At 44.5% G+C, this 23,545-nt stretch overlaps 1 protein-coding gene and 1 long non-coding RNA gene across 4 annotated transcripts in view; one reads left to right on the forward strand and one right to left on the reverse strand.

The window, feature by feature from the left end:
* LOC310749783 overlaps positions 1–23,545 on the reverse strand; it is an 82,488-nt gene that overhangs the window by 18,288 nt on the left and 40,655 nt on the right. The window lies entirely within an intron of this gene.
* On the forward strand, positions 6,286–6,899 carry LOC310749341 (mitochondrial import inner membrane translocase subunit Tim9-like; the record flags this gene model as incomplete). 3 transcript variants are annotated; one of them, XM_083585995.1, is made up of 2 exons in its annotated part: positions 6,286–6,505; positions 6,837–6,899. In XM_083585995.1, exons 1-2 carry the CDS (start codon positions 6,368–6,370, stop codon positions 6,897–6,899), a joined length of 201 nt encoding a protein of 66 aa, XP_083442121.1. In that variant the 5' UTR covers positions 6,286–6,367. The 3 variants fall into 3 exon arrangements, with proteins under 3 accessions (XP_083442121.1, XP_083442122.1, XP_083442123.1); XM_083585996.1 differs by having other exon boundaries at positions 6,852–6,899; XM_083585997.1 differs by having other exon boundaries at positions 6,286–6,502; positions 6,852–6,899.

Below are 23,545 nucleotides of genomic sequence, written 5' to 3' on the forward strand. Positions count from 1 at the left end.
TTTGTGGGAAGGTTGGAAGATGCTGATGATTTATTGAGCATTAATACTGATTTGCTTCCGGGGAGGATACATGATGCATCAAGCAATTGTTATCCCACCCTTTCTTTCTTTCTTTCTTTCTTTCTTTTTTTAAGAAATATTTATTAAGATTTTACAAAGACAAATATACAAAAACACATAATAAAAAATAAAAAAATAAGTAAACATACAGAAAAAATAAGAAAAATTAAAAACAATTATTTTTCATAACTTAAAATTCATTTGCTTGTTTCTTTGACTTCCTCACACCTCCCCTTCTTGTATTCCCATTTAAATAATCAAATCAGCAAATCCTTGCCCTCTTTCATTTATCTTATCTCTATAACTTAACATTTTATAACTCAGTATTTTCATCCATTATCAATTCATTTTTGCATATTCTTATTAACTTTGTTGCTAATACCACTTATTTCCAATCCAACACCATTTTAGTTATTTTTTTTATCTATTTATACCCTTCTTCCATATTCTTAAAGCATTACAGCTGGAAACCACTTAATTTCTATCCAACATCAGTCTAAAATTCATTAATTTTACAATATTTCTGTAACAGATAGGTAGCCGTGTTGGTCTGCCATAGTCAAAACAAAAAAAAAAAAAAATTTTTTCCTTCCAGTAGCACCTTAAAGACCAACTAAGTTAGTTCTTGGTATGAGCTTTCGTGTGCATGCACACTTCTTCAGATATCTTAGTTGGTCTTTAAGGTGCTACTGGAAGGGGAAAAAATTTTTTGTTTTGTTTTGAATATTTCTGTAGATAGTCTTTAAATTTCTTCCAATCTTCTTCCACCGTCTCTTCTCCCTGGTCTCGGATTCTGCCAGTCATTTCTGCCAATCCCATATAGTCCATCACCTTCATCTGCCATTCTTCCAAAGTGGGTAAATCTTGTGTCTTCCAATACTTTGCAATAAGTATTCTTGCTGCTGTTGTAGCATACATAAAAAAAGTTCTGTCCTTCTTTGGCACCAATTGGCCGACAATGCCCAGAAGAAAGGCCTCTGGTTTCTTCAGGAAGGTATATTTAAACACCTTTTTCATTTCATTATAGATCATTTCCCAGAAAGCCTTAATCTTTGGGCACGTCCACCAAAGGTGAAAGAATGTACCTTCAGTTTCTTTACATTTCCAACATTTATTATCGGGCAAATGATAAATTTTTGCAAGCTTGACTGGTGTCATGTACCACCTGTACATCATTTTCATAATATTCTCTCTTAGTTATCCCACACTTTCTAGTGCAACTTCCCATCCCTTTCCTTATCACAAAAAGGCCTGATCTGGTGTTGTTGCTGTTGTTTTGGGGGAGTGTGTTTGTTGAGCAAGATTGCCAAGTTGACTTTAATTGTGCAACCTGAATTTGCCAATATGAGATTTAATCCCACTGGGAAATCGCAACCATCTAGAAGCTCCTTGATTCAATTTCCTTCTACCAAAAGACTGAGCAAGTCCTGGCTCTACCAAGGAAACATGGCACTCAGTTTTGTTGCTGCCTCTGCCTCTGTGAAAGGAACCCCAAGGGGCAAGGGAGAAATTCAACTCAGTTCTCATTTAAAAGCAAACTTACCAAATTCTCCCTTTCTGAAACAATGCACAAACTGAAACACAGCCATCCTTCGAATCTACACATTCCCCAGTTTTTCATTGTAGTTCTCCAGCTCATCAGTGTGTACAAAAATGCATATAGAAGGGTAATGTGTGTATATACATAAATATACATAAAAAACAACATACAAAAATCCATTGTGTTGGGGAAATTATAAATACTAGTCAAAACTTGCTTTGGAAAAATGTGTACATTAAAAGAAATTTAAACTCAAACCCTGAAGAATTTTCATAAGGAATTAAATAAACAAACAAAAATCACAAATTGCTGCAGAAATGTGGAGAATTGAATTTAAGATTGGGAAAATGGGAGAACCAGAAATCGATAGATCCAGACACCAATTTCCTACTAAGGAAGGCTTCCGTCATGGAGGTGGAGGGGGGAGGGCATGTGTCCCAAGAGAAATGAGCGTTCCAGAGTTTGGGAATATGGAACCCCTCTGTTTGTTGAGAGCGCTCCATACCATTCCTTTCATTCTTTCCCCATTCTGTGTTGAGGAGATTGTTCTGTTTATTTGTTTATCCGTTGCATTAAGGGAACGGCTCAGCAAAGGGACACAAGCTGTGCATATTATTATTTGAGTCTCCGGCTTGAAAAATCAGGCACATTAAAATTCCGAGGCGGCTCCCCACAAAGTCTCTGTGTTCTGTGAAAGATGGCTAGGAAACGAGGATGACTGGAGCTGTATGACAGGCCGGCAACACCGCCAGACAAAGAGCTCACTGTGTCAGCCAGCCTCCTTGTCCTCTGGTGAGGGGAAATCTTCAAAACCACCAACCACAACAATGCAGGCATATACTAGGGCGGTGTGTGTGTGTGTGTGTGTGTGTGTGTGTGTGTGTGTGTAGGCACACACACTGCCCTGTCACGGCATGAGAAAATGGGTTGCTAATACGGCATGGAATTGTGCATATCGAAGGGAGTCAACGCACACAAGCCAACGGCTGCCGTGATATGTGCCCTCCGTCACATCGCGGCTGAAGACAGGGACACTCTATGTGTCCCCGGTGGAACCCACTCCTATTCTCACACCAAAGGGTTGTTTCCTTCTCTCTGGGGTGCGCCCACCCTGTCTGAGATGCTGCAGAAGGCTCCTCTCTGCCTCCTCCATGAATACCTCTAACAACATTGACTTTCTGGATCAGCGATTAGAGAGGGGCGGGGTGGAAGGCAAGTGGCAAGGCTGGCATTTTGTGTTTAGCCAACCAAGGAGGAAAGAAAGGAAGGAATCAACAGCCACAACCCTCCATCTGGTCCACCTGATTATTTATGCAAATCAGTTTTATTCTCTGTCTCTCTCTCTCACACACACACACCTTTCCATTTACAAAATGCCCGAGGAAGCGTACAATATAATAAGGCACCCTTCAAATCACAAAGAATTGGGGGCTGGGGGATAACTATAATGAAAAATAAACAAGGAAAAACACCAGGTTCCACTCTGTGATCCTCAAAATGCCACGCCTTAGTACCCAGGCTCTGCCTACGGATGGGAGAAGGAATTCAGTTTGGTTCGCATGTTGATGCAAACCTTAAGAAGGTAAGACAAGCCCTGTTGGGTCAGGCCAAAGGCCCATCTAATCCAGTATCATGTTCTCACAGGGGCCAACCACAAACAGGACCCGACCACAAGAGCACTGTAACATCCTGCAACTCATATTCAGAAGCCTTGTTGCCTCCGAGCATTCACACGTCCCAAAACAATGCGGGAAATGAAATGCAGCTAGCCTTCAAAATTTGCACCTCTCTGAATTTTGCAATGAGATTCTTCAGCCGGAAAACACGTCCAACGTTTTCATATATTGGAGGGGAGAGAGTGAGCATAAAAATGCTTGTTAGTGGAAAATAACATATAAGCCTCCTCCTTTTTATCACTGCATTCTTTTAATGGGGTAGTTTTTACGGCGTATTTTAATGATTAATGCTTCTGTTTTAATGTTTTAATGAGATTGCTTTATAATGCATTGTAATGATGGATGTGTATGTTTTAAGGCTTGTGCGACTCGTTTTTAGAATTTTAAACACCCCCCCTTTTTTTTGCCAGAAAGCGGTATATAAATGAATAGATAAATAATTCAGCGACGCATTGGGCTAGGGGGGATTGCTTGTAACAATGTGTATGTTGAGAGGAACATGCGTTAAAATGCAAACTAGTGAACTGACCTGAAGACTCGCCAGCTACCCCACCACCTCACACCTCATGATCTGAGCTGCAAAAGACTTAGCATCCCTCCTAACCAGGCCTGACCTCCAGAGCTACGAGTACTGAAAAGCAAGGACAACTGCCGTTTGACCTGTGTTGATAACACTCCTATCACTATTAAGAGGCATTAATGTATAAACGCAGCAAATGCTCTTAAGCCAATGGAAGGACTATAGTTCAGTGGCAGATCACCAGCTTTGCATGCAGAAGGTTCTGGGTTCAAACCCTCGGCATCTCCAGGCAGGATAAAGAATGTCCCCTGCCTGGAAACCTGGAGATCCGCTGCCAGCCAGTGTAGAGTAGACAATACTGAGCTAGACAGACCAATGAATCTGGCTCCACATGAGGCAGCTTTCTAAGTTCCTAAAATAGATGTCCTTTCTTTGCAATTTAATATTTAACATATCGCGAAATAGGTCTGGAAACATCGCTGAAAATCTTTCCTTACCCCTGTTCTCTGAAATGATGCTGTGCTCACAAACACTCCTCACGAAACCTGGTGTCAGGAGCAAATTGGTTAAACATATGCCAGTCTCTGAAGACCATTTTTAAAAGTCTTTGTGGACCAAGCTGCACATTATATCTGGCACATGGTTTGCTACTGTGTATGTGTGTGTTTGCATGGGAGATAGGAGGGCAGGAGAGAGAGGTCTGGATTGAGACCCTAGAGTGAGGAGTGGGGGAGTGCAGTGCTCCACTGCAGACCAGGTCCATATTATTATTATTATTATTATTATTATTATTATTATTATTATTTTCCATGAGGGGTCTTGAAGCAATTTACAGTACAATAAAAGCATACATTGATAAAAAGAATTAAAACACTTGCTAAACACACGCACACATATTTATTGGCACTTACATAAAATCAATTCAAATCCAATACAAGGGACCAGTTGTAATGAAGATCTCCATTTAGAAAGCTTGTTGAAAGAGGAATGTATTTAGCAGGCACCGAAAAGATAATATACAGAAGGACTGAGCTCTCCATGCATGCACTGAGGGGAGGAACTGTCATGGTGTGTAGTGAACCCCCCACAGTGCAAAATGGGAGCGGCATTTTGCCAGGGTCAGGAATCAGAAAGTCGACCCTATTCTTGCTAAATAAGAATGTGAGGTGGATAAAGCTACCAACTTCTCCTACCCCCCCCCCCACCGCACCCCACAAATCTGCTTCTGTGTCTTTAACAGCAGTTTGATCTGCAAACACCAGCAGGTTATATAATGCTTCTCTCCATGTTGTAAAAATGTTTGCCGGCTAATTTCTATGGATCGAGGGGCTATTAAAAAGGGGAAAGAGCATTCCAAGACTTGTATCCCGGGTCAGTTGGCAACAACCGTAATGATGAATAACTAGAGTTTGTTTGTTTTTAAAGAGGAAGTGGAAGCTGTAGCGGTTTGGGAATTTAAAGAAAAGCAAGCAAACAAAGGATACGTTTTTAGCATGTTTCATTGAATAGATACCGTTATCATCATCATCAACAACAACAACAACAACAACAACAACAACAACAACAACAACAACAACATCTCCTTTTGGATTTGACTCTGTTATTCCTCTGCCCATCAGGAATAAAACACTGTTTTGAATGTATATGCATACTGTCCAGTCCAACCTTCCCCCAACCTGTTGCACTCCAGATGTTTGGGACTAAAACTCCCATCACGTCCAGTCAGCACAGCAACATCTGGAAGGCACCAAGGTGAGGAAAGATGGTGAAGTCTAAGAGCAAGCTGTACTGCGTTTCATAGGCCTCCATTTTCTTCCTTTTGAAAAACTGACCTCAGCAATCTACCGCTAGATGGCAGTGTGGCAAAGCACTCCCTTAAAAAATGAGAGAGAGAGAAATCTAGAGGTATACTTGCTTGGGCCTTTTTTGGAGAAGGATGGAGACTCAGACACCATTCCTATGCTACGGGTGGGACATTAAACATTTTAAAAAACTCCCTTATACGGGGCGGCCTTCAGATGTCTTCTAAAGGTTGTATAGTTACTTATCTCCTTGGCTCGGGGGTTGCATAACTCCATACCCTCCAACATTTCTCCAATGAAAATAGGGGAAAGCGGGACATTCCGGATTCAAATCAGAAACCGGGATGACTTCTGTAAATCCAGGACTGTCCCTGGAAAATAAGGACATTTGGAGGGTCTGCAGTTAGATGGCAGGAACAAATTCATGGAAGCAGTGGCGTAGCTAGGCGCTTGGGTGCCTGGTGCAGGTGCGTGTCCTGCAGCTGGGGGCGGGGCAATCCATGCCCATGGGGCCGGGGCGAACCTCTTCGATGCTTGGAGCTTCTCCACTGCCTCCCCCTCAGTTGTAGGGCGGCTGAGGGAGAGGCAGTAGGCAGACACAAGTCTCACGCTGCTGTTTCAGGCAGTGCAGAACCTGCAGGCGCCTAAGCCACCATGTCGCTCCTAAAAAGTTTTGTGAGGAGATGGAAGGTAAAGCTATCCTAGAGTCCGCCGGCGCTGATTCGTCTCCAGCATGAGGGTAATGTGGCAGTTATCTGAGCGCTAAAATATGGCTGGACAAATATCAGAATCTGATCAGATCAAGCAGTTCAAGGAATTTCTTGGGACGTATAACAAATGGACAGAAACCTGCTTCCTGGATTGTGTGAAAGATTTCACCAGCCGAGAAGTCAAGCCAGAAGAGATGGCTTGCTCAGAGCACTGCTTACAGAAGTATTTAAAAATGACCCAGAGGATATCTATGAGGTTTCAGGAGTACAGTGGTACCTCTGGTTGCGAACGGAATCTGTTCTGGAGGCCCGTTCACAACATGAAAAGAGCGCAACCCGCAGCGGCACGTCTGCGCACGCGTGGGTTGCAATTTGCTGCTTCTGCGCATGCGCATGACATCATTTTGCACATCTGCGCATGCACAAGTGGCGAAACCCAGAAGTAACCCTTTCCGGTACTTCCGGGTTGCCGTGGGACGTGACCTGAAAGAACGTAACATGAAGCAAACGTAACATGAGGTATGACTGTACCACATTCAGCAGAACGAAGCTCTGGCTGCCAAAGCAGAACTTCTTGGTAGGCCTCGCTAAAAGGCAGGGGCTGCCTTTGTGAAGACCAACATTGATTGCATTGCACACGGAGCTGCGCTGGTCCCCACCACTGCTGTGGCAACATCCACCAGCTCAGAACAGAAGAGCTCAGGAAACAACTGAACTGTGGAAACCACCAGGAGCTGCAGTTGGGGTTGGCAGTGGCTGCAGAGCTGATGGAGTCTGTTCCAAGATTGTCTTCTATTGTGCATTGAAATAATGTTGATACCACCTTTTTTCTGGAGGCTTACAGATTTGCTTCTGACCATCACTAGGTTAAAGATGGGGAGGGAACAACCACATTTTAGTTTTTGTTGTTTCTATACAATGACTTAATTTTTAATACACAAGCGTGCCGTCCAAAAAATTATATCCCAAAGTGTCTAAAGCAAGGGATTTTTTAATTAATCAAAGTAAAATAAATTGAAATTACTGTTTAAAAAAAGAAAGAAAGAAAATAAAAAATAAAAATAAAAATAAAAATAAAATAAAAATAAAAAGTTTGTGAGCCCATTTTTTTTAAAAAAACTTATTTTGTCACACACACACACACACACACTACACACAGTTGCTAGCCATGGTGGTTATGCTCCGTAAAGCATAGTGTTTCAGTAAATATACTGAGTGGTAGTTGACTAAATTTTACTCAGAGTGAACATGACTATGTTAGGTCTGTTAATGTCAATGGATCTGCTCAGAGTAAAACTTGGTTGAATATCACCCGTTATATTTTAAATATAAGGCTTCTTCATGTTTTTTGCATAATTGTCCACTGTGCTTCTAGGAAGGGGCAGAGCTCAATTGCATGCACAAGGTCGCAGGTTCAATCCCCAGCATGTCTAGGAAGGACTGGGATAAAACTCTGTGCCTGAAACCCTGGAAAGCCATTGCCAGTAGACAATACTTAGCTAGATGGACCAATAGCCTGATTCAGTATAAGACAGCTTCCTTTGTTCCTAATAAATTATTATTAATAATAGTAACAATAATAATGGTAAAAGGGTGGTTCTTTTCTGAATACCTACAGTCATACCACGGGTTACAGACGCTTCAGGTTGCGCGTTTTCGGGTTGCGCACTGCGCCGAACCCGGAAGTACCGGAACAGGTTTCTTCCGGGTTTCGGCACTCGCGCATGTGCAAACCACTAAATCACACTTTTCACATGTGCGGAAGCGCCAAATTGCAACCCACGCACGCACAGATGCGGCGCTGTGGTTTGCGAACGTGCCTCCCGCACGGATCATGTTTGCAACCCAAGCTTCCACTGTATTTGGAAGAGGAGGCAGAGAAATATAAGATTCTACTTAGTGCTTTTTTTCTTTAAAAAGGTTTAGGGGTACTCTCATTTTCCTACTCATATTGAGGCCAAACTTAGATTCACTAAATGTTTAGGGGTATGCATACACCTGCATACCCTCAAAAAAAAAAAAGGACTGGTTCTACCCAACTCAGAGCAGACGTATTGAAACAAATAGACCTAAGTGAGTCATGTCCATTAATTTGCATTGGTCTATTCTGAATATGACTAACATTAGAAACATCTCATAATCACCCAATCTATTTTTCTCTCACTGAAATGCCATTTCTTTTTATGTAAATGCCTGCCAAAGGAATTGGACCTTCCCCATGAGATTCTTTGGGATGGAACAAATAAGGAAATTGGGAGGCGGCTATTCTGAAAGTGCTCACCAAAAACAAACTATGTAGGATGAAGTTCGTGCTGAGGGGACAAATACTGCGCCATGGTAACCAACAGTCTACACCAGCAAAATGTGAAATCTGTGATCCATGTAGACTTTACGCCTCCTGTAGCTCTAAATGAGACCGAGCCACAAACCAAGAAGGTGACATTTTGAATATTGGCTCAGCTACGAATTCACTAGGAAACCTTGGACAAACCTCTTTCAGCCTCAGCTTCCCATCTGCAATATGGGAACAAAGCTGAGCAGCCTTGCAGGGCTGTTTTAAAGGTGCATGATAAGATTGTGCAAATGGAGCATGCTCTACTCTCCAAAGCCCATTATAAATACTAAGCAGTGTGATAAGCCATATTGGTATCATTTCTTTTCTTTGGTAGTTGATTCTGCTTTCCTTGAAGGGAAAAAAAACACCTCTTTTGCATGCATTTCTGCTAAATAGAGGGAAAGAATGAAGCCCCATTCACTCCAGAGAATCACCTGGCATTGTCCACATGCAAGTATATTTTCAAAGCATAAGGACTAGGAACCTGAAAGAATGGGTGGATGGACAGGCAAGCAGATAGATAACAGAGGCTAAGTTCCAAACCCAAATGCTGCATTCATTGCATTTGACTGTTCCCATGGCATCAATGGTGATTACTCGATTAGGGCAATTCTGGCACTGCCCCACTAATCTCAATTTGCCCTTAGCCTGCCCTCACCTGCCTGCCTTCTTACAACCAATCAGGGGATGGCTCTGCCTGTCATTGGCTCTGAATCCACCAACTGCTGGTCTCCCCACCTCCTGCCCTACCAGCCCCAATGGGCACCGGCTGCCACACAGGTGCACATGGGGCACAAACACAGCCCTGCCCCCACAATATTCCTCTTAAAACCTCATCCAGCCTTCCAGACCGTTGTCACTCCATAAAGGTAAAGGTAAAGGGACCCCTGACCATTAGGTCCAGTTGTGGCCGACTCTGGGGTTGCGGTGCTCATCTCGCTTTATTGGCCAAGGGAGCCGGCGTACAGCTTCCAGGTCATGTGGCCAACATGACTAAGCCACTTCTGGCGAACCAAAGCAGCGCACGGAAACGCCGTTTACCTTCCCGCCAGAGCGATACTTATTTATCTGCTTGCACTTTGACGTGCTTTCGAACTGCTTGGTTGGCAGGAGCAGGGACCGAGCAACGGAAGCTCACCTCGTCAGGGGGATTCGAACCGCTGACCTTCTGATCAGTAAGTCCTAGGCTCTGTGGTTTAGCACACAACAAATACCCCTTATGTCAATGCCCACCGCTTTAGAATGCCATGTGTACGGTATGAGGAATTTTAATCTGGTAGTCCTTGTAGAGACGAGACAAGTTCATTCACTGTTTCCTGACTAACAGATGCTGGCTGAGATGACACTGTATAATCAATGGTTACCTGGCCATTTATATGCTGTTTATTCTAATTATAGTTTCAGTTCCTGCTTTCACTTTCCCTACCCACCCCCACCCACCCCCGCCCCATTCCCCCTCTCCAAATCTATTTTTTGCAGCCTGTAAAAGTAAACACCACTTTCAGCCCAATGTAATTCTTCCACTCCTCTGACTGTGCATCACACAGTTAACGAGAGAGAGAGATTCCATCTGCGAGCTGTGCAATTGAGCAAAAAAATAAGAGTCTGATGGCTGGAGGATAGAAAGAGAGAGAGAGGAAATGCTAAGAGGAAGGGGAGCCATGGCAAAGGGTGGTAGCTCAGTGGTAGAGCTTCTGCTTTCCATGCAGAAGGTTCCTGGTTCAATCCCCATCACCTCCAGGTAGGGCTGGGAAGAACCCTTATCAGGAGAGATGCTGCTTACAGTCAGTGTGGGCAATACTGGACTAGATGGACCAATGGTCTGGTTCAGCATAAGACAGCTTCCTATGTCCCTGTGTTTGAAAATTATGGATGCTACTCAAGTTGAAATGGCATTACAGTGGACGCTCGGGTTGTGAACGTGATCCGTGCAGGAGGCACGTTCACAACCCGCAGCGCCATGTCTGTGCATGCGCGGGTCACGATTCAGTGCTTATGCACAAAGCACGATTTAGTGTTTCTGCGCATGTGCAAGTGCCGAAACCTGGAAATAACCCATTCCAGTACTTCTGGGTTCAGTGCAGTGCGCAATCCGAAATCGTGCAACCCGAAGCATCTGTAACCAGAGGTATGACTGTAGTAGATTTTCCAGGCAGGGCTGGCATCAGGGGTCAGCATTGGCAGGCAGCAGTCAGGATCTGCATTGCAGTAGGGGTCCTCTCATCATCCCCGCTCATCCTTCTCCTGGCTGTTACTACCTGTTCACCCGCCAACTCCAAGCATCATAAAAAGAACGTAGGAAGTGACCTTATATTGAGTCAGGCCATTGGTCTAGCTAGGTTAATACTGTCTACACTGATTGGCCAACTGTGTACTCCAATAATGGGTGGCCATTGACCATCACCAGTGAATGCTATAATATCCAAGTTTAGAACATCATTATGATGGTTTCTCTCTCTTTAGTTTGGATTATTCATTTGTTATCAATCCTGTGTGGGACTATCATTTTGCTTTTCTTTCTTATGTTTGAGAGTTGGTGGATTTATTTTATTTTTACAGAAGGTATATTTATTTATTTATTGCATGTGTATATTTTGACAATTATATGTGTATGTATGTGTGTGTGTTCCAAAAACTGAGGCTCCTGATTTGAACATGTTTAATGTGCTTTCTTTTATTCTTAAAGCATCTCACTGCTTCCAAACTTGCCATCCTGCAAACTCTGCTTTTCTGATTCTCCTCCCCCCCCCCAAATATGTATTTCTCTTTGTAAAGGGGATCTTTAGAAGAGTCAATCAAATTCCTGGGTGTTTTTTATTTAAAGCAAATTAGTTGTTTAAAAACAACCAAGCAAAACATTATCAATCAGCACATTAAAATATCCTAGCATCTTTTCAGGTTGTTTGGTTTACACCCCCTATCTCTAGCTCTTCCCCCTCCCTTTTCCATTTAATTTCAACGACAATGCTCCCACTTTGATTGACATTAAAATTATTTATTGTCACATTGTGGGTGTTCAGTACATTGTGTTTGCTTTGCAGCTGAGAAATGCTCTCTGTCTTTAGCAAGCTCCTTGTTTCCAAAGAACCAGTCTGGCCACCCTTTGCTCACTGGCAGAGTGTAAAAATAACATTATGCTTTCTACATGCAAAAATTACCTGAGATTAATGTTCAGTTTGGGCCATTGTTTACCAATTTTAAGGAAGCTGGTTTGTATTACAAGGCACGGAGGTATCATAAAGGCCAATTCATGGCATCTAGATAGGTTATGGTTGAACATGAAAGAAGAGATTATTTTTAAGCATCAAGGTTAGGGGAGAAATACAATTCTGTTTGCATTAAAAGGCAAATCTCCCTCATTCACACTTATTAAACCCATAAGCAAAAAAACGAGACGCAGCCATCCTTCCAAATTCACACTTCTCCAAATTTTGCAATGCCAAACAATGTGTACACAATGCATATACTGGGGTAAAAGTGTGCATGATAATCCATATATCAGTGAAACCAGCATATGAAAATGCATTATACTAGGAGAAATCTAAATATTAGGGGAAATACGCTTTGCAAAAATGTGTACATCAGGCAAAATGGCATACAAAAATGTGTATATTGTGAGAAATTTGTGCTATAATGCTAATGAATTCTCATGAGGACTCCTAAAAATTTTTTAAAAAGCAAGCTGATGGGAAAATGTGCAAAACTGAACTTAAGACTAGGAACACGAGAAACCGAGAGAGAAACCAAAACTGACAAATGCGCCCATCCTTACAAACACCTCTCTGATTCATCCACCTTTAGAAATCTCCACCTTTAATGCTCCGCTAATTGTTTCAACCCAGTCAGTGTAGACAACTGCTGAGTTAGATGGACCAATGGTCTGACTCGGTACAGGGCAACTCCATATGTTCCTATGGACATGGGTGGCGCTGTGGTCTAAACCACTGAGCCTCTTGGGCTTGCCGATCAGAAGGTCAGCGGTTTGAATCCCCACAACAGAGTGAGCTCCCCTTGCTCTGTCCCAGCTCCTGCCAACCTAGCAGTTCGAAAGCACACTAGTGCAAGTAGATAAATAGGTACCTCTATGGCAGGAAGGTAAACAGTGTTTCTGTGCACTCTGGCTTCTGTCATGGTGTCATGTTGCGCCAGAAGCATTGTAGTCCTCTGGCCACATGACCCAGGAAGCTGTCTGTGGACAAATGCCAGCTTCTTCAGCCTGAAGAGAGATGAGTGCCACAACCTCACAGTTGCCTTTGACTGGACTTACCGTCCAAGGATCCTTTACCTTTGTGTGTGTGTGTGTGTGTGTGTGTGTTCCTATGTATGGAAAGGCGTCCATTAAGTCCATTCCATTCAGAAAGTTGGATGGGACCTAAAGGGTTATCTAGATCAACCCCCTAGAATGCAGATATAGCTGACCACTCTATGCTACTTGGACTCCCTTCATGCCCTATGGCAGAGCTGTAGCTATAGGGGGATAGCCAGGTTTTTGCCTCCAGAGAGGAGCCAAACTAGACCTTTGACCCAGGTGAAATGAAGCCTAGTTTTGTCCCTGCCTATGCCTCCATGATTCTGTACTTAGCTGGCTTTCCTTCTAATCATCTAATCATTCTTTCAGTGTTTTCATAGCTGGATATTCTCTCTCTGCTTTTCCTGTCTGTTGAGTCTCTCAAGAATCTGTCCTTGGCCCTCCTCTTCTCTTCTCTTCTCTTCTCTTCTCTTCTCTTCTCTTCTCTTCTCTTCTCTTCTCTTCTCTTCTCTCTCTACCGAGTATCGCTGGGTGACATCGAATCCCATGGTTTTCAGTACCACCGGGACACAGATGATGCCCAGCTCTAGGCTTCTCCCCTTGAACTGCTCTTCTCGCTCCAATCTGGCCTCTCTAACCGCCTCCCTGGTTTTGTTGTTTGCTTGGATGCTTCATCATTGTCTCAAACTCAATAGCCCAATTCAGGCATTCGGATGCTCAGCAGAGTAATCATGCAAGGGAAAGGCATGAGGCTGAGCAGGCCAGGTCCACCCACCCCCATTGCCGTCATTCTCATCACCTTCCATGACTGGTTTAGCCATCAATCCTTTTTCACAGGGATCTCTGGGAATTGTAGTTCCTTGAGGGGTGGGAAATAGAGGCAGGGGTGATGCATCTCGTTTCATGGCCTGAGGTAAAACAGGAAGGTGCCACCACCATGGCCCTGCCACCACCACCCATTGCTTCCCTTACCAGGGTCACGGGGCATTGCCCGTGGGGGGAAACAGTGAGATCTGGCAAGCTCTCACAAGATCTCACCGGAGACTTCTGCTGCTGCTACTACTTCTCCACCAACCTAAATAGAGGTCTCCTAAGGGCTTTCTGGTGTCTTAACAAACTACAGCTACCAGAATCCTTGGAGTGAAGCTATGACTGTTTCTCCTGTTCTCATGGAGCCTCCCAACACACATTTTGGGACCCTGGAAAACTGGAAGTCTCCCTCCACTTCTTGGAGGGTGATGTGGTCAATAATGGGTAGTGGTAGAGATAGCATACTTGCCCCTGTGGTATGAGATTCCTCCATACCAGCATTGACCAACCAGCTGTCGTCCCCCCCCCCCCCGCCCCAGATTTTCAGGGCTGCAGTTCCCATCAACTCCAGCAAAGATGGCCACTGGATGGAGCTGAGGAGAGTTGTAACCCAAAACCTAGGGAAGGCCCCAGGTTGAGGAAGGCCACTCTTCACTGAGGTAGAACACCTGAAAAGGGCCACCAAGTTGATGGTTGAACTTCTCATCCTTCCTCAAAGCTTTCCTTTTCCCTTACACTTTCCTTATCCATTGGTGATGCTGTGCAATTTGTTTTCAGTATTTGAGATGGTCAAATTCAAATATTAATGAGTGGCTATGAAAATATGGATAGCGTTTGAAATTTGCACTAAATTTTGATTTTAAAAAATAAGAGTTCACTGTGCTAATTTATGTGCATATTTTACATTTAGCCCCCACCCCAATGTCTAATTTGCACATACAATTTTGAGTTCAAAACCGTTCTCTCCTCCCTACATTTGTTCTAGCTCATATTTTAATGATGCCTCTTGTTACTTCATTCTGGGCCTGCTTGATCCAATAGTCTTTAAATGCAAATTGAAAACACTTGCTCATTTAAATAAGCTTGATCTCCAGCCCTCTGATCAAAACTATCGTTGTAATGTTTCTAATGCTATTTGTTGTTTCCAGTGTGATTAGTGGCTGGGCTTGAGCGTTCTAAACCTAAACACCAGGAAGAAAGATACTTAGCAGAGAGACAACCTTCTCCCAGATGATTTCTTATGAATTGAGCATGGAAGGCACTGCCAAGACAACATCGCTGGAGTGCATACGGTTAGAGTCACCACTGATGTACATTTAATATGAGCTTGGATATATTCCCTTTGCAGAGCATGGGCAGCAATCCAGGGCATGGAAAGCTGGATGATGCTCAGCCCAGACCCTATTAAACAAACCAACAGCTCCACTAATCAGGATTGGTCTGATGCCATTCAAAACAGAATGAAAGCTGTTTCTCCAAGCAAGAACAGCATACTCCAGCAGGGAGTATCTCTCGCTCTCTTTCTTGTCTGATTTTTAATTTCTTTTCCCTGTTTCTGCTTGACAGTGTTCATCCTCCATAGTTAGGGTGCAGCATCTTGTGTGTTTCTGGACAGGGAGAAGTTTGGCAGGTGCAGCTTCTTCTAACAAGGGAGGCAGTGTGGTGTAGTGGTTAGAGTGTTGAACTAGGTTCCAGGAACACGGTTCTTCCCCCTCTTCATTTTATCCTCACAACAACCCTGGCAGGCAGTGACATAGCATGGGTTGCCAGTGCCCGGGGCCACGGGGGGGTAGGGAGGGAAACAGACAGAGTACGCATGCATATTCAACTGCCTAACGGTGTCCCACCCAGGAGATCGCAGCTGCAGAGATAAGAAAAGAAGAGTTGTTCCATTGTCCGGAGAGGTCACTTCCTGGTTAGAATGGAGAAGCCGTTTTCAACGGAGTCCAGAGACGGAAGCGAACAGCTGTATTGAGGCAGTACTGGGTTTTGAAATTTTGCACCCCTAACCATTTTGCTCCTGGGGCAACCGCCCCTGCTACACCACTGCTGCCAGGGAGGTTTGGCTAAGAGGCAGTGACTGGCGAAAGGTCAGCCAGTGAGCTTTGTGGCTGAGTGTGGGATTTGAACCCTAGCCTTTCCCAGATCCTACTCCAACACTCTAACCTAGGGATAGGCAATCTAAGGCCAGGGGGCCTGATGCAGCCCAATCGCCTTCTCAATCTGGCCCACGGATGGTCCGGGAATGAGCATATTTTTACATGAGTAGAATGTGTCCCTTTATTTAAAATGCATCTCTGGGTTATTTGTGGGGCATAGAAATTCGTTCATTTTCCCCCTCAAAATATAGTCCGGCCCACCACAAGGTCTGAGGGACGGTGGACCAGCCCATGGCTGAAAAAGGTTGCTGACCCCTGCTCTAACCACTACACCACACTGGTTCCCTTGTTAGGAGAAGCTGTGCTTGCCAAACCTCTCCCTGAAACAAAAGAGCTCCACCCCTTAATTGCCCAGACTTCTTTCCTGGCTAACCTAAACTGCAGCCGGCTGCCCATTCTATGCCTATACTGTATCTTTCTCAAGGATCCTGCGAAACTCCATAGAGACAGAAAGAGCAGAGCATTCTGTTTTGTTAACAATTTGCACAGCCTTTGAAGAAGGAAGGTGCTGTAGAAGTGCTAAATGCTACCATTTGTTATTTCGCAAATGCAGCTAGAAGGGGAGGCTATTTCTCTCTGCTTTTAAAGAAAAATGGGGGAGGGAGATATTTTTTAAATAACAAGCCTTACAGTTAAAATCCCTGCAAGAGAAAGTTGGAAGACTGGGAGGTATAAATTCCTTGGCTTATTTTGGGGGGTGGGGGCAGGGAGAGCTTCTTTTCTGAAAGGCAAATAAACACTGGATGGGCTGGTTCTTGCATCAGGAGAATAGCTGTGCTTCTAAAGGGCTGTATATGAGGAACGGCAGCGCTTTGAAATCGAAATAAATACATAAATAAATTAGGGAATTTGTACTGATTAAGGCACTTGTTTCCTTTGCTGCTTCTGCCTTCCCCTTTGGGTCCTGGCTCTCCGAGCCAATTGCATATTTTAAAAAGTTTTCTCTCCCCCCCCCCCCGATTTCTGAAAGGAACTCCAACCTCTAAACTAAAGTTGCTTTGTGGTTGCCTAATGAACTGCAAGGGCCAGGGCAGTTTACAGCTTCCTAATTGGTTTTAAATTGCACTCACCCCCCACCCCACCCCACCCCTCTCCATGTTCCCAGTTCATAACATCTTTATGGAGTGTCCACAATGAGCACAGCCCCTCCAAGGTCACCTCTCCTGAGGGTTACAAGGAGACCACATTGCGGCCGGTCAAGGGCTCCATTGTGGGATGAACAAACTGTCCGGCCCTTTATCCCTTGTTCTCAGCCCCTCCTTTCCCTGCCCACACGGTCAGCGCATGAAAGGGCTCCTGTCGCTTTGTGATGAGAGGGCAGGGGGGCGGCAGAATACATACCTTATTCTAGATAAGGCAGAGCCATTAAGCCTAGACTGCTCATTCTCATAAGCTTCACTTCTAGATCTTGCAGTTCTTATGCTTCATGGAGGAGAAGGCCCTCAATGGCTGGCCACAATAGCTGTGCTCTGCCTCCATGGTCAGAGGCAGCAATGCTTCTGAACACCAGTCGCTGGAAACCACAGGAGGGGAGAGCGCTCTTGTGTTCAGGTCCCACTTCCTGGTTTCCCACAGGCAACTGGCTGGCTGCTGTGGGGAAAGGATGCTGGACTAGGCAGGACATTAGCCTGGTCCAGCATAGAATCATAGAATGGGAGAGTTGGAACATATCCTGAGGATCATCTAGTCCAGGGGTCAGCAAACGTACCGCGCCTCAGGCCGGTGTCTCCAGCACCGATCGCGTGGCGGGCCGGAGGGCAGAGGAGCGCATGCCCATACGCCTGCGCACATGCTATCTCTGGCACACTTCTGGGTCGGAGGAGCACCGGAAATAGCTTGTGCACATGTGCACGGGCTTCCTCCAACCCAGGTGTGCACCGGAAATAACGCTTGTGCATGTGCAAATAATGCTTGTGCATGTGCACAAGCTATTACCGGTGCTCTTCCAACACGGAAGTGGGCAGCCGCGCAGCACCGGTAAGAGCGGGCGGTGGCAGCGGGCAGCAGGGTTGCCGCAGGCCGGATAAACAAGTCCCGCAGGCCTTAGTTTGGGGACCCCTGATCTAGTCCAACCCCCTGCAATAGTAGGAATATGCAGCTGCCCCATACAGGGATCAAACCTGCAACGCTGACGTTAGCAGCGCCATGCTCTAACCAGCTGAGCTATCCAGACTGACGGGCTCTTATGTTCTTTTTCTATAGATCAAAAACAAGGGGGGAAACACATGTTATATCAGATCTTACATCTGAACATTTTTATTTATTCTATTCTGGATAAAATATATTCAGAAATGCATACACTGAGGTAGAATGTGTTCATGATAAAATGTGTATTTTAATGCAACCTTTTCGTGCAGATTTTCTTCTTTTAAAAAATTGCAGATTAAGAACATAGGAAGAGCCCTGTTGGATCTTCAAGTCCCATCAAGTCCAGCATCCTCTTCTTTCAGTGGCCACCCAGATGCCTGTGGGAAACCCATGAGTGAAAGCATGGCGACACTGTCGCCACCATGGATATGTGCTCACTTGAGCTCTTTGGTTGCTACCTATGCTCTTACTCTCAAAGACTTGGCAAAAGAGCCTTCTGGAGGAAGCCAGGAAGGCTTGATAGTGGCGCTTGGACTCTGTTCACTGTAGGCTTTTGTAGAACAAAATTAGAATGCCTGGACTAGCGTTTGTCTCCTCTGAGTGCATGCAAAGAAACACTTCCTGGCACATTGCTATTACTGCCAACTCCCTCACACTGGTTGCCTCTGTAAACGGCTGAGCCTCATCAGAGGAAGGGATATTCCATCCATCAAGACGTCCTTTGCTGTCAGAGGAGGAATTACAGCCTGACAGAGCTGTTCTTTGAGAGACTTGAAGGAGAGAGGGGTGCAGGGTTGGCAGGAGAGAGAGAAAGGGAGGCAGCCTGGAGGCAGATCAAAGCTAGGATGCGCCTAAGGCAGCCTGTAATATGTGAGCTCCTATTAGCTTGCAGAGCATTTATCGCTCTACCGGGAATTTCATCTATCACAGCCCCAGCCAGCATGGCCAGTGGTCAGAGATGGTATCAGTGGTGCCAGAAAACCCTACTTTTGGCCAAGCCATGACTTTACCTACACCCCACATGATGTGGCTTGGCCAGTACAGCCAGGTATACCAACTGGGGAGGCCTGGTATCGGTGGTAGCTCACAGGCTGGATCTCTGGCTGCCTACCACCCTTCAGATTCCCTTTCATTCTTCTGAGAGCAGCAAGGCTGTCTTAGAGTGTGAGAAAGTTCCACATGTAATGAGAAAATATTGTTACATGCACCTCAGTCTCTGAGCGGTGAGAAACTCCAAAGGTTCCAATGCTTACCTAGGGTTCAGTCTCCTTGGAATGAAGATCTGTGGAGATGGTGGTGTTTTTAGGAGATACGGTTTTATTTACATGTACAGTGGTACCTTGGTCCTCAAACTTAATCTGTTCCGGAAGTCCGTTCCGAAACCAAAGCGTTCCAAAACCCAGGCACACTTTCCCATGGAAAGTAATGCAAGATGGATTAATCCGTTCCAGACTTTTAAAAACAACCCCTAAAACAGCAATTTAACATGATTTTTTACTATCTAACAAGACCATTGATCCATAAAATGAAAGCAATAAACAATGTACTGCAGTCACACTATCAATCAATCAATCAATCAATCAATAGCTGAACTGGGTTCCACACAGTCACAAAAATAAAACGAAAAGAGACACAAAAACAAAAATACAAAATAAATAGCAAAAACAGACAGACCTCAATGTAACACTCAAAACAGAAGTATGGCACTCAAATCTTCAGTGTAACACTCAAATCATCAGCGTAACACTCAAAACGGAGCACGTTCAGCTTCCTAAAAAAGTTTACAAACCAGAACACTTACTTCCGGTTTGCAGTGTTTGGGTTCCAAGTTGTTTGAGTACCGAGGTGTTTGAGAACCAAGGTACCACTGTATCTGCAACCTAGGCATAAAATGGAAGGTCTCAAAGCATTAACACTCCAACAATAGCTATTTTTAACTGTTTTTATTGATAACTTTAACGCTTCATTTTATATTTTTGTACCTTGTTTAGATGTTTTCTTATAATCAAGCAGTATGTAAATTTTGTTAACTAAAATTAACTATTTCAATCTCCCCTTTTTAACCCTGCTTCCGCTCTTAATATTCCTTTACCACAATGAAGTATTCTGGGATGATTAAGAAAGAGGGGAGAGAAAGAAAGAGGGGACGGTAAGGAAAATTATATTTTCTCCATGCACAAGAAACTTCCTTGATGCAAAAATAATATTTTTTTGTTAAAACTGTCCCTAATGAGGCATCCTTCCAATTGTTAATTGTTACCAAGGCAATGACCCCGAGCTAGCCATCTTTAATTAACTTTGAACACATCTCCCGAAATGAGTTTCTCTGGCAAATTGCTTGCCATACCTCTCAGGCACGAAGCAGTGTCTGCAAAGCCTACCCTCCCTAACATATTGTTGCGCACCAACCCAATCTCTAAGAAGTGAGATTGCGGGTGTTCCAGGCACTTACTCAGGGTTTGTGTTTTGGGAACGAGGCATGGCAGAGACTGTGGTGTCTTTATTATATATGGTTTATTTACACATATATACAACCTGGGACTACGATGGAGGGGTTCACAGCACCAACACCCACAAGAGGGTCTTGTTTTTCCCATAGCCTCAGCCTTGGATTCAAACTGAGATCGAATATCGTGCTCTTGACTCTCTCTCCAGCTTGCTGCCTTTCCTCTAGTCTAGTTCACATTGTTGGGATGAGGGTCAATCATTCCCAGAAAGAACATTCTGTGTATATTAAACTATGTGAAGTTTCCAGAAGCAGTGAGAAGCTGGTTTCTTTACGACACGTGCAAGGACACTCTGAAGAATGTTGCTACACATGCACAGTTTTTGGACTGAACAGAGAGAAATGTTTAGTCTGAACTCTACTATCATACTGTGAAGATGTGAGAGAGGGTCTGGCAGCTTTTAAGGCTGGGCCCAGATATCAACAACCTCAGATATGCAGATGACATAACCTTGATGGCAGAAAGTGAGGAAGAATTAAAGAACCTTTTAATGAGGGTGAGAGAGGAGAGCACAAAATATGGTCTGAAGTTCAACATCAAAAAAATGAAGATCATGGCCACTGGTCCCATCACCTCCTGGCAAATAGAAAGGGAAGAAATGAAGGCAGTGAGAGATTTTACTTTCTTGGGCTCCATGATCACTGCAGATGGTGACAGCAGCCACAAAATTAAAAGATGCCTGCTTCTTGGGAGAAAAGCAATGACAAACCTAGACAGCATCTTAAATAGCAGAGACATCACCTTGCCAACAAAGGTCCATATAGTAAAAGCTATGGTAAAAGCTATGAGCTGGACCATAAAGAAGGCTAATCGCCAAAGAATTAATGCTTTTGAATTATGGTGCTGGAGGAGACTCTTGAGAGTCCCATGGACTGCAAGAAGCTCAAACCTCTCCATTCTTAAGGAAATCAGCCCTGAGTGCTCACTGGAAGGACAGATCCTGAAGCTGAGGCTCCAATACTTTGGCAAACTCATGAGAAGAGAAGACTCCCTGGGAAAGACCCTGATGTTGGGAAAGATTGGGGGCACAAGGAGAAGGGGACGGCAGAGGACGAGATGGTTGGACAGTGTTCTCAAAGCTACGAACACGAGTTTGACCAAACTGTGGGAGGCAGTGGAAGACAGGAGTGCCTGGCATCCTCTGGTTCATGGGGTCACAAAGAGTTGGACACGACTAAACGACTAAACAACAACAACTATCAGAGCTGTCTGTACTTGAATGTTTCCTGTGATTTATTTCTACTCTCCACGCTTGACTTGGAACTCCTACATGCTTGAAGGCTGTGTGGTACTCTGCTACAAAGGGGCCTGGTAGTGTACTGGACCCAAGGATAGGAGTTTTCGTTCCCTAGAAAAACTTCAACAGGTTTCAGGGCTCTGAAAACCTCCAACTGGTTATGGATATACCCCAATACCCATCGCAGCCCCAAAACTCTACTTCAAACTCAAGTTTTGTCCTTCTAACTAACTCTGAGTTGAGGGAGGGGCCCCACCCATTTGTCATCTCACACAGAGTCCCTTTCCCTTTGTTCTCCTAATGGTCCATCACCCAAGCAATCACCTAATCAGGAAGCTAACCTGGCTTATATTTTAACACTTGCATGATCCAGGGGTTAGAAGGGTCCCAATTCCACCCCCCAATTCATAAGAATATATTTTTTTTCTGGATAGAGCTGGGGGAATAGATGTTGATCCTCCACTATTGCGTCCATCTCCACTCAGTTTTGGTGATCCTACACAACAAAGAACCTTTTTCAGCTTGAGGGCCACATTCCCATTTGGGCAACCTTCTGGGGGCCACGTGCCAATGGTGGGTAGGGCCAGAGCCAAAAGTGGTCAGAACTATGAATGTAAATCATACCTTTGTTCAATAGGCTAGTTTCTACACATAGCCGCACACCTGTCTCCGCTCTCCATCCAGACAGCCAATAGGCATTATCAAAGTTCAAAGACTGGCAAAAAACGCTCACGGAGGGTATGAAGTAGGACAGGCAAGGGGTGTGGCCTGGAAAGAGGGGGTGTGGCCTTGGGAGAATCCCAAGGGGCATATAGAGAGGCCTGGAGGGCACATTTGACCCCCGAGGCCTGAGGGGGGGGTCTCTCCTTCCACAGAAGAAGGAAGATATCAAGAACCAGGCATCTGTGAAGTGTGGTGTATATTGCAGTGATGCCTTACAAAAGTCAACATAGGCTATTCAGGCCATTTTCCCTTTGAGATGTAGAAGGATGAATGCTTGTGAGGACCTGAGGCAGCAATGGGGAATCTGTGGGCCTCCAGGTGTAGTTCAACTACCCTTCTCAGAATCCTTGGCCCCACTGGCTGCAGTTGATGGGGTCCAACAACATCTGAAGGGGCTCAGGCTTATCGTTCCTAGACTCAAACCCAGGTTCGAATTCACATTCAGTCCTGGTGCTCACCAGATGACATTTAACCAGACACTACAGGTGAGTCTAATTGATCCTACTGAGTTGTTGCGAAAATTGGGTGGGGATGAAGGACGAACTCAGCATGCTACACTGAGTTTCTGGAAGGATTAGTAGATAGATAATACCTATCATCATCAACAACATCAACAGCCCAGTGTATATTAATGGGAATATTAGTGGATCTATGTATAGTCATCATCAAAATATACAGAGGAGAATTTAGAGAAGCAAAGACACTGTTTTTCTTCTTTTTACTTCCAACACGTCAGCTCATGAAATTTGTGAAATCTGAAGTGCAATAAAGGACCTACATCTGCGCTTACTCTCCTCTCTTCATTCATAGAGAACACTCTTCAATACCACACACAGACACACTTTCATTCCTCCACAGTACTTATCCTCCATACTGGTACATCCTCTTTCCTTCCTGCCTTCACAAAAGCCTACAGTGAATTCAGTCCTCCTTCCCTTACAATGGATTGCAAATTCCTTAATAGGTGTTGGGCAGCATCCAAAATTCCCCCCTCTCTCCCCCCACCTCAGCCACTTTCTCTCTTTGTTTTTGCTGCTCACAGACCAAGACTGCAAATGCTCTGAATCTTTCTTTTCTCAGCTGCCCCCCCCTTCTTTTTTCTTTTTTTGCAAACGACAAGTTTAGCCAC

This window comes from Podarcis filfolensis, assembly GCF_964270895.1.
Source record: "Podarcis filfolensis genome assembly, chromosome: 14".
Classification (NCBI taxonomy): domain Eukaryota; kingdom Metazoa; phylum Chordata; class Lepidosauria; order Squamata; family Lacertidae; genus Podarcis; species Podarcis filfolensis.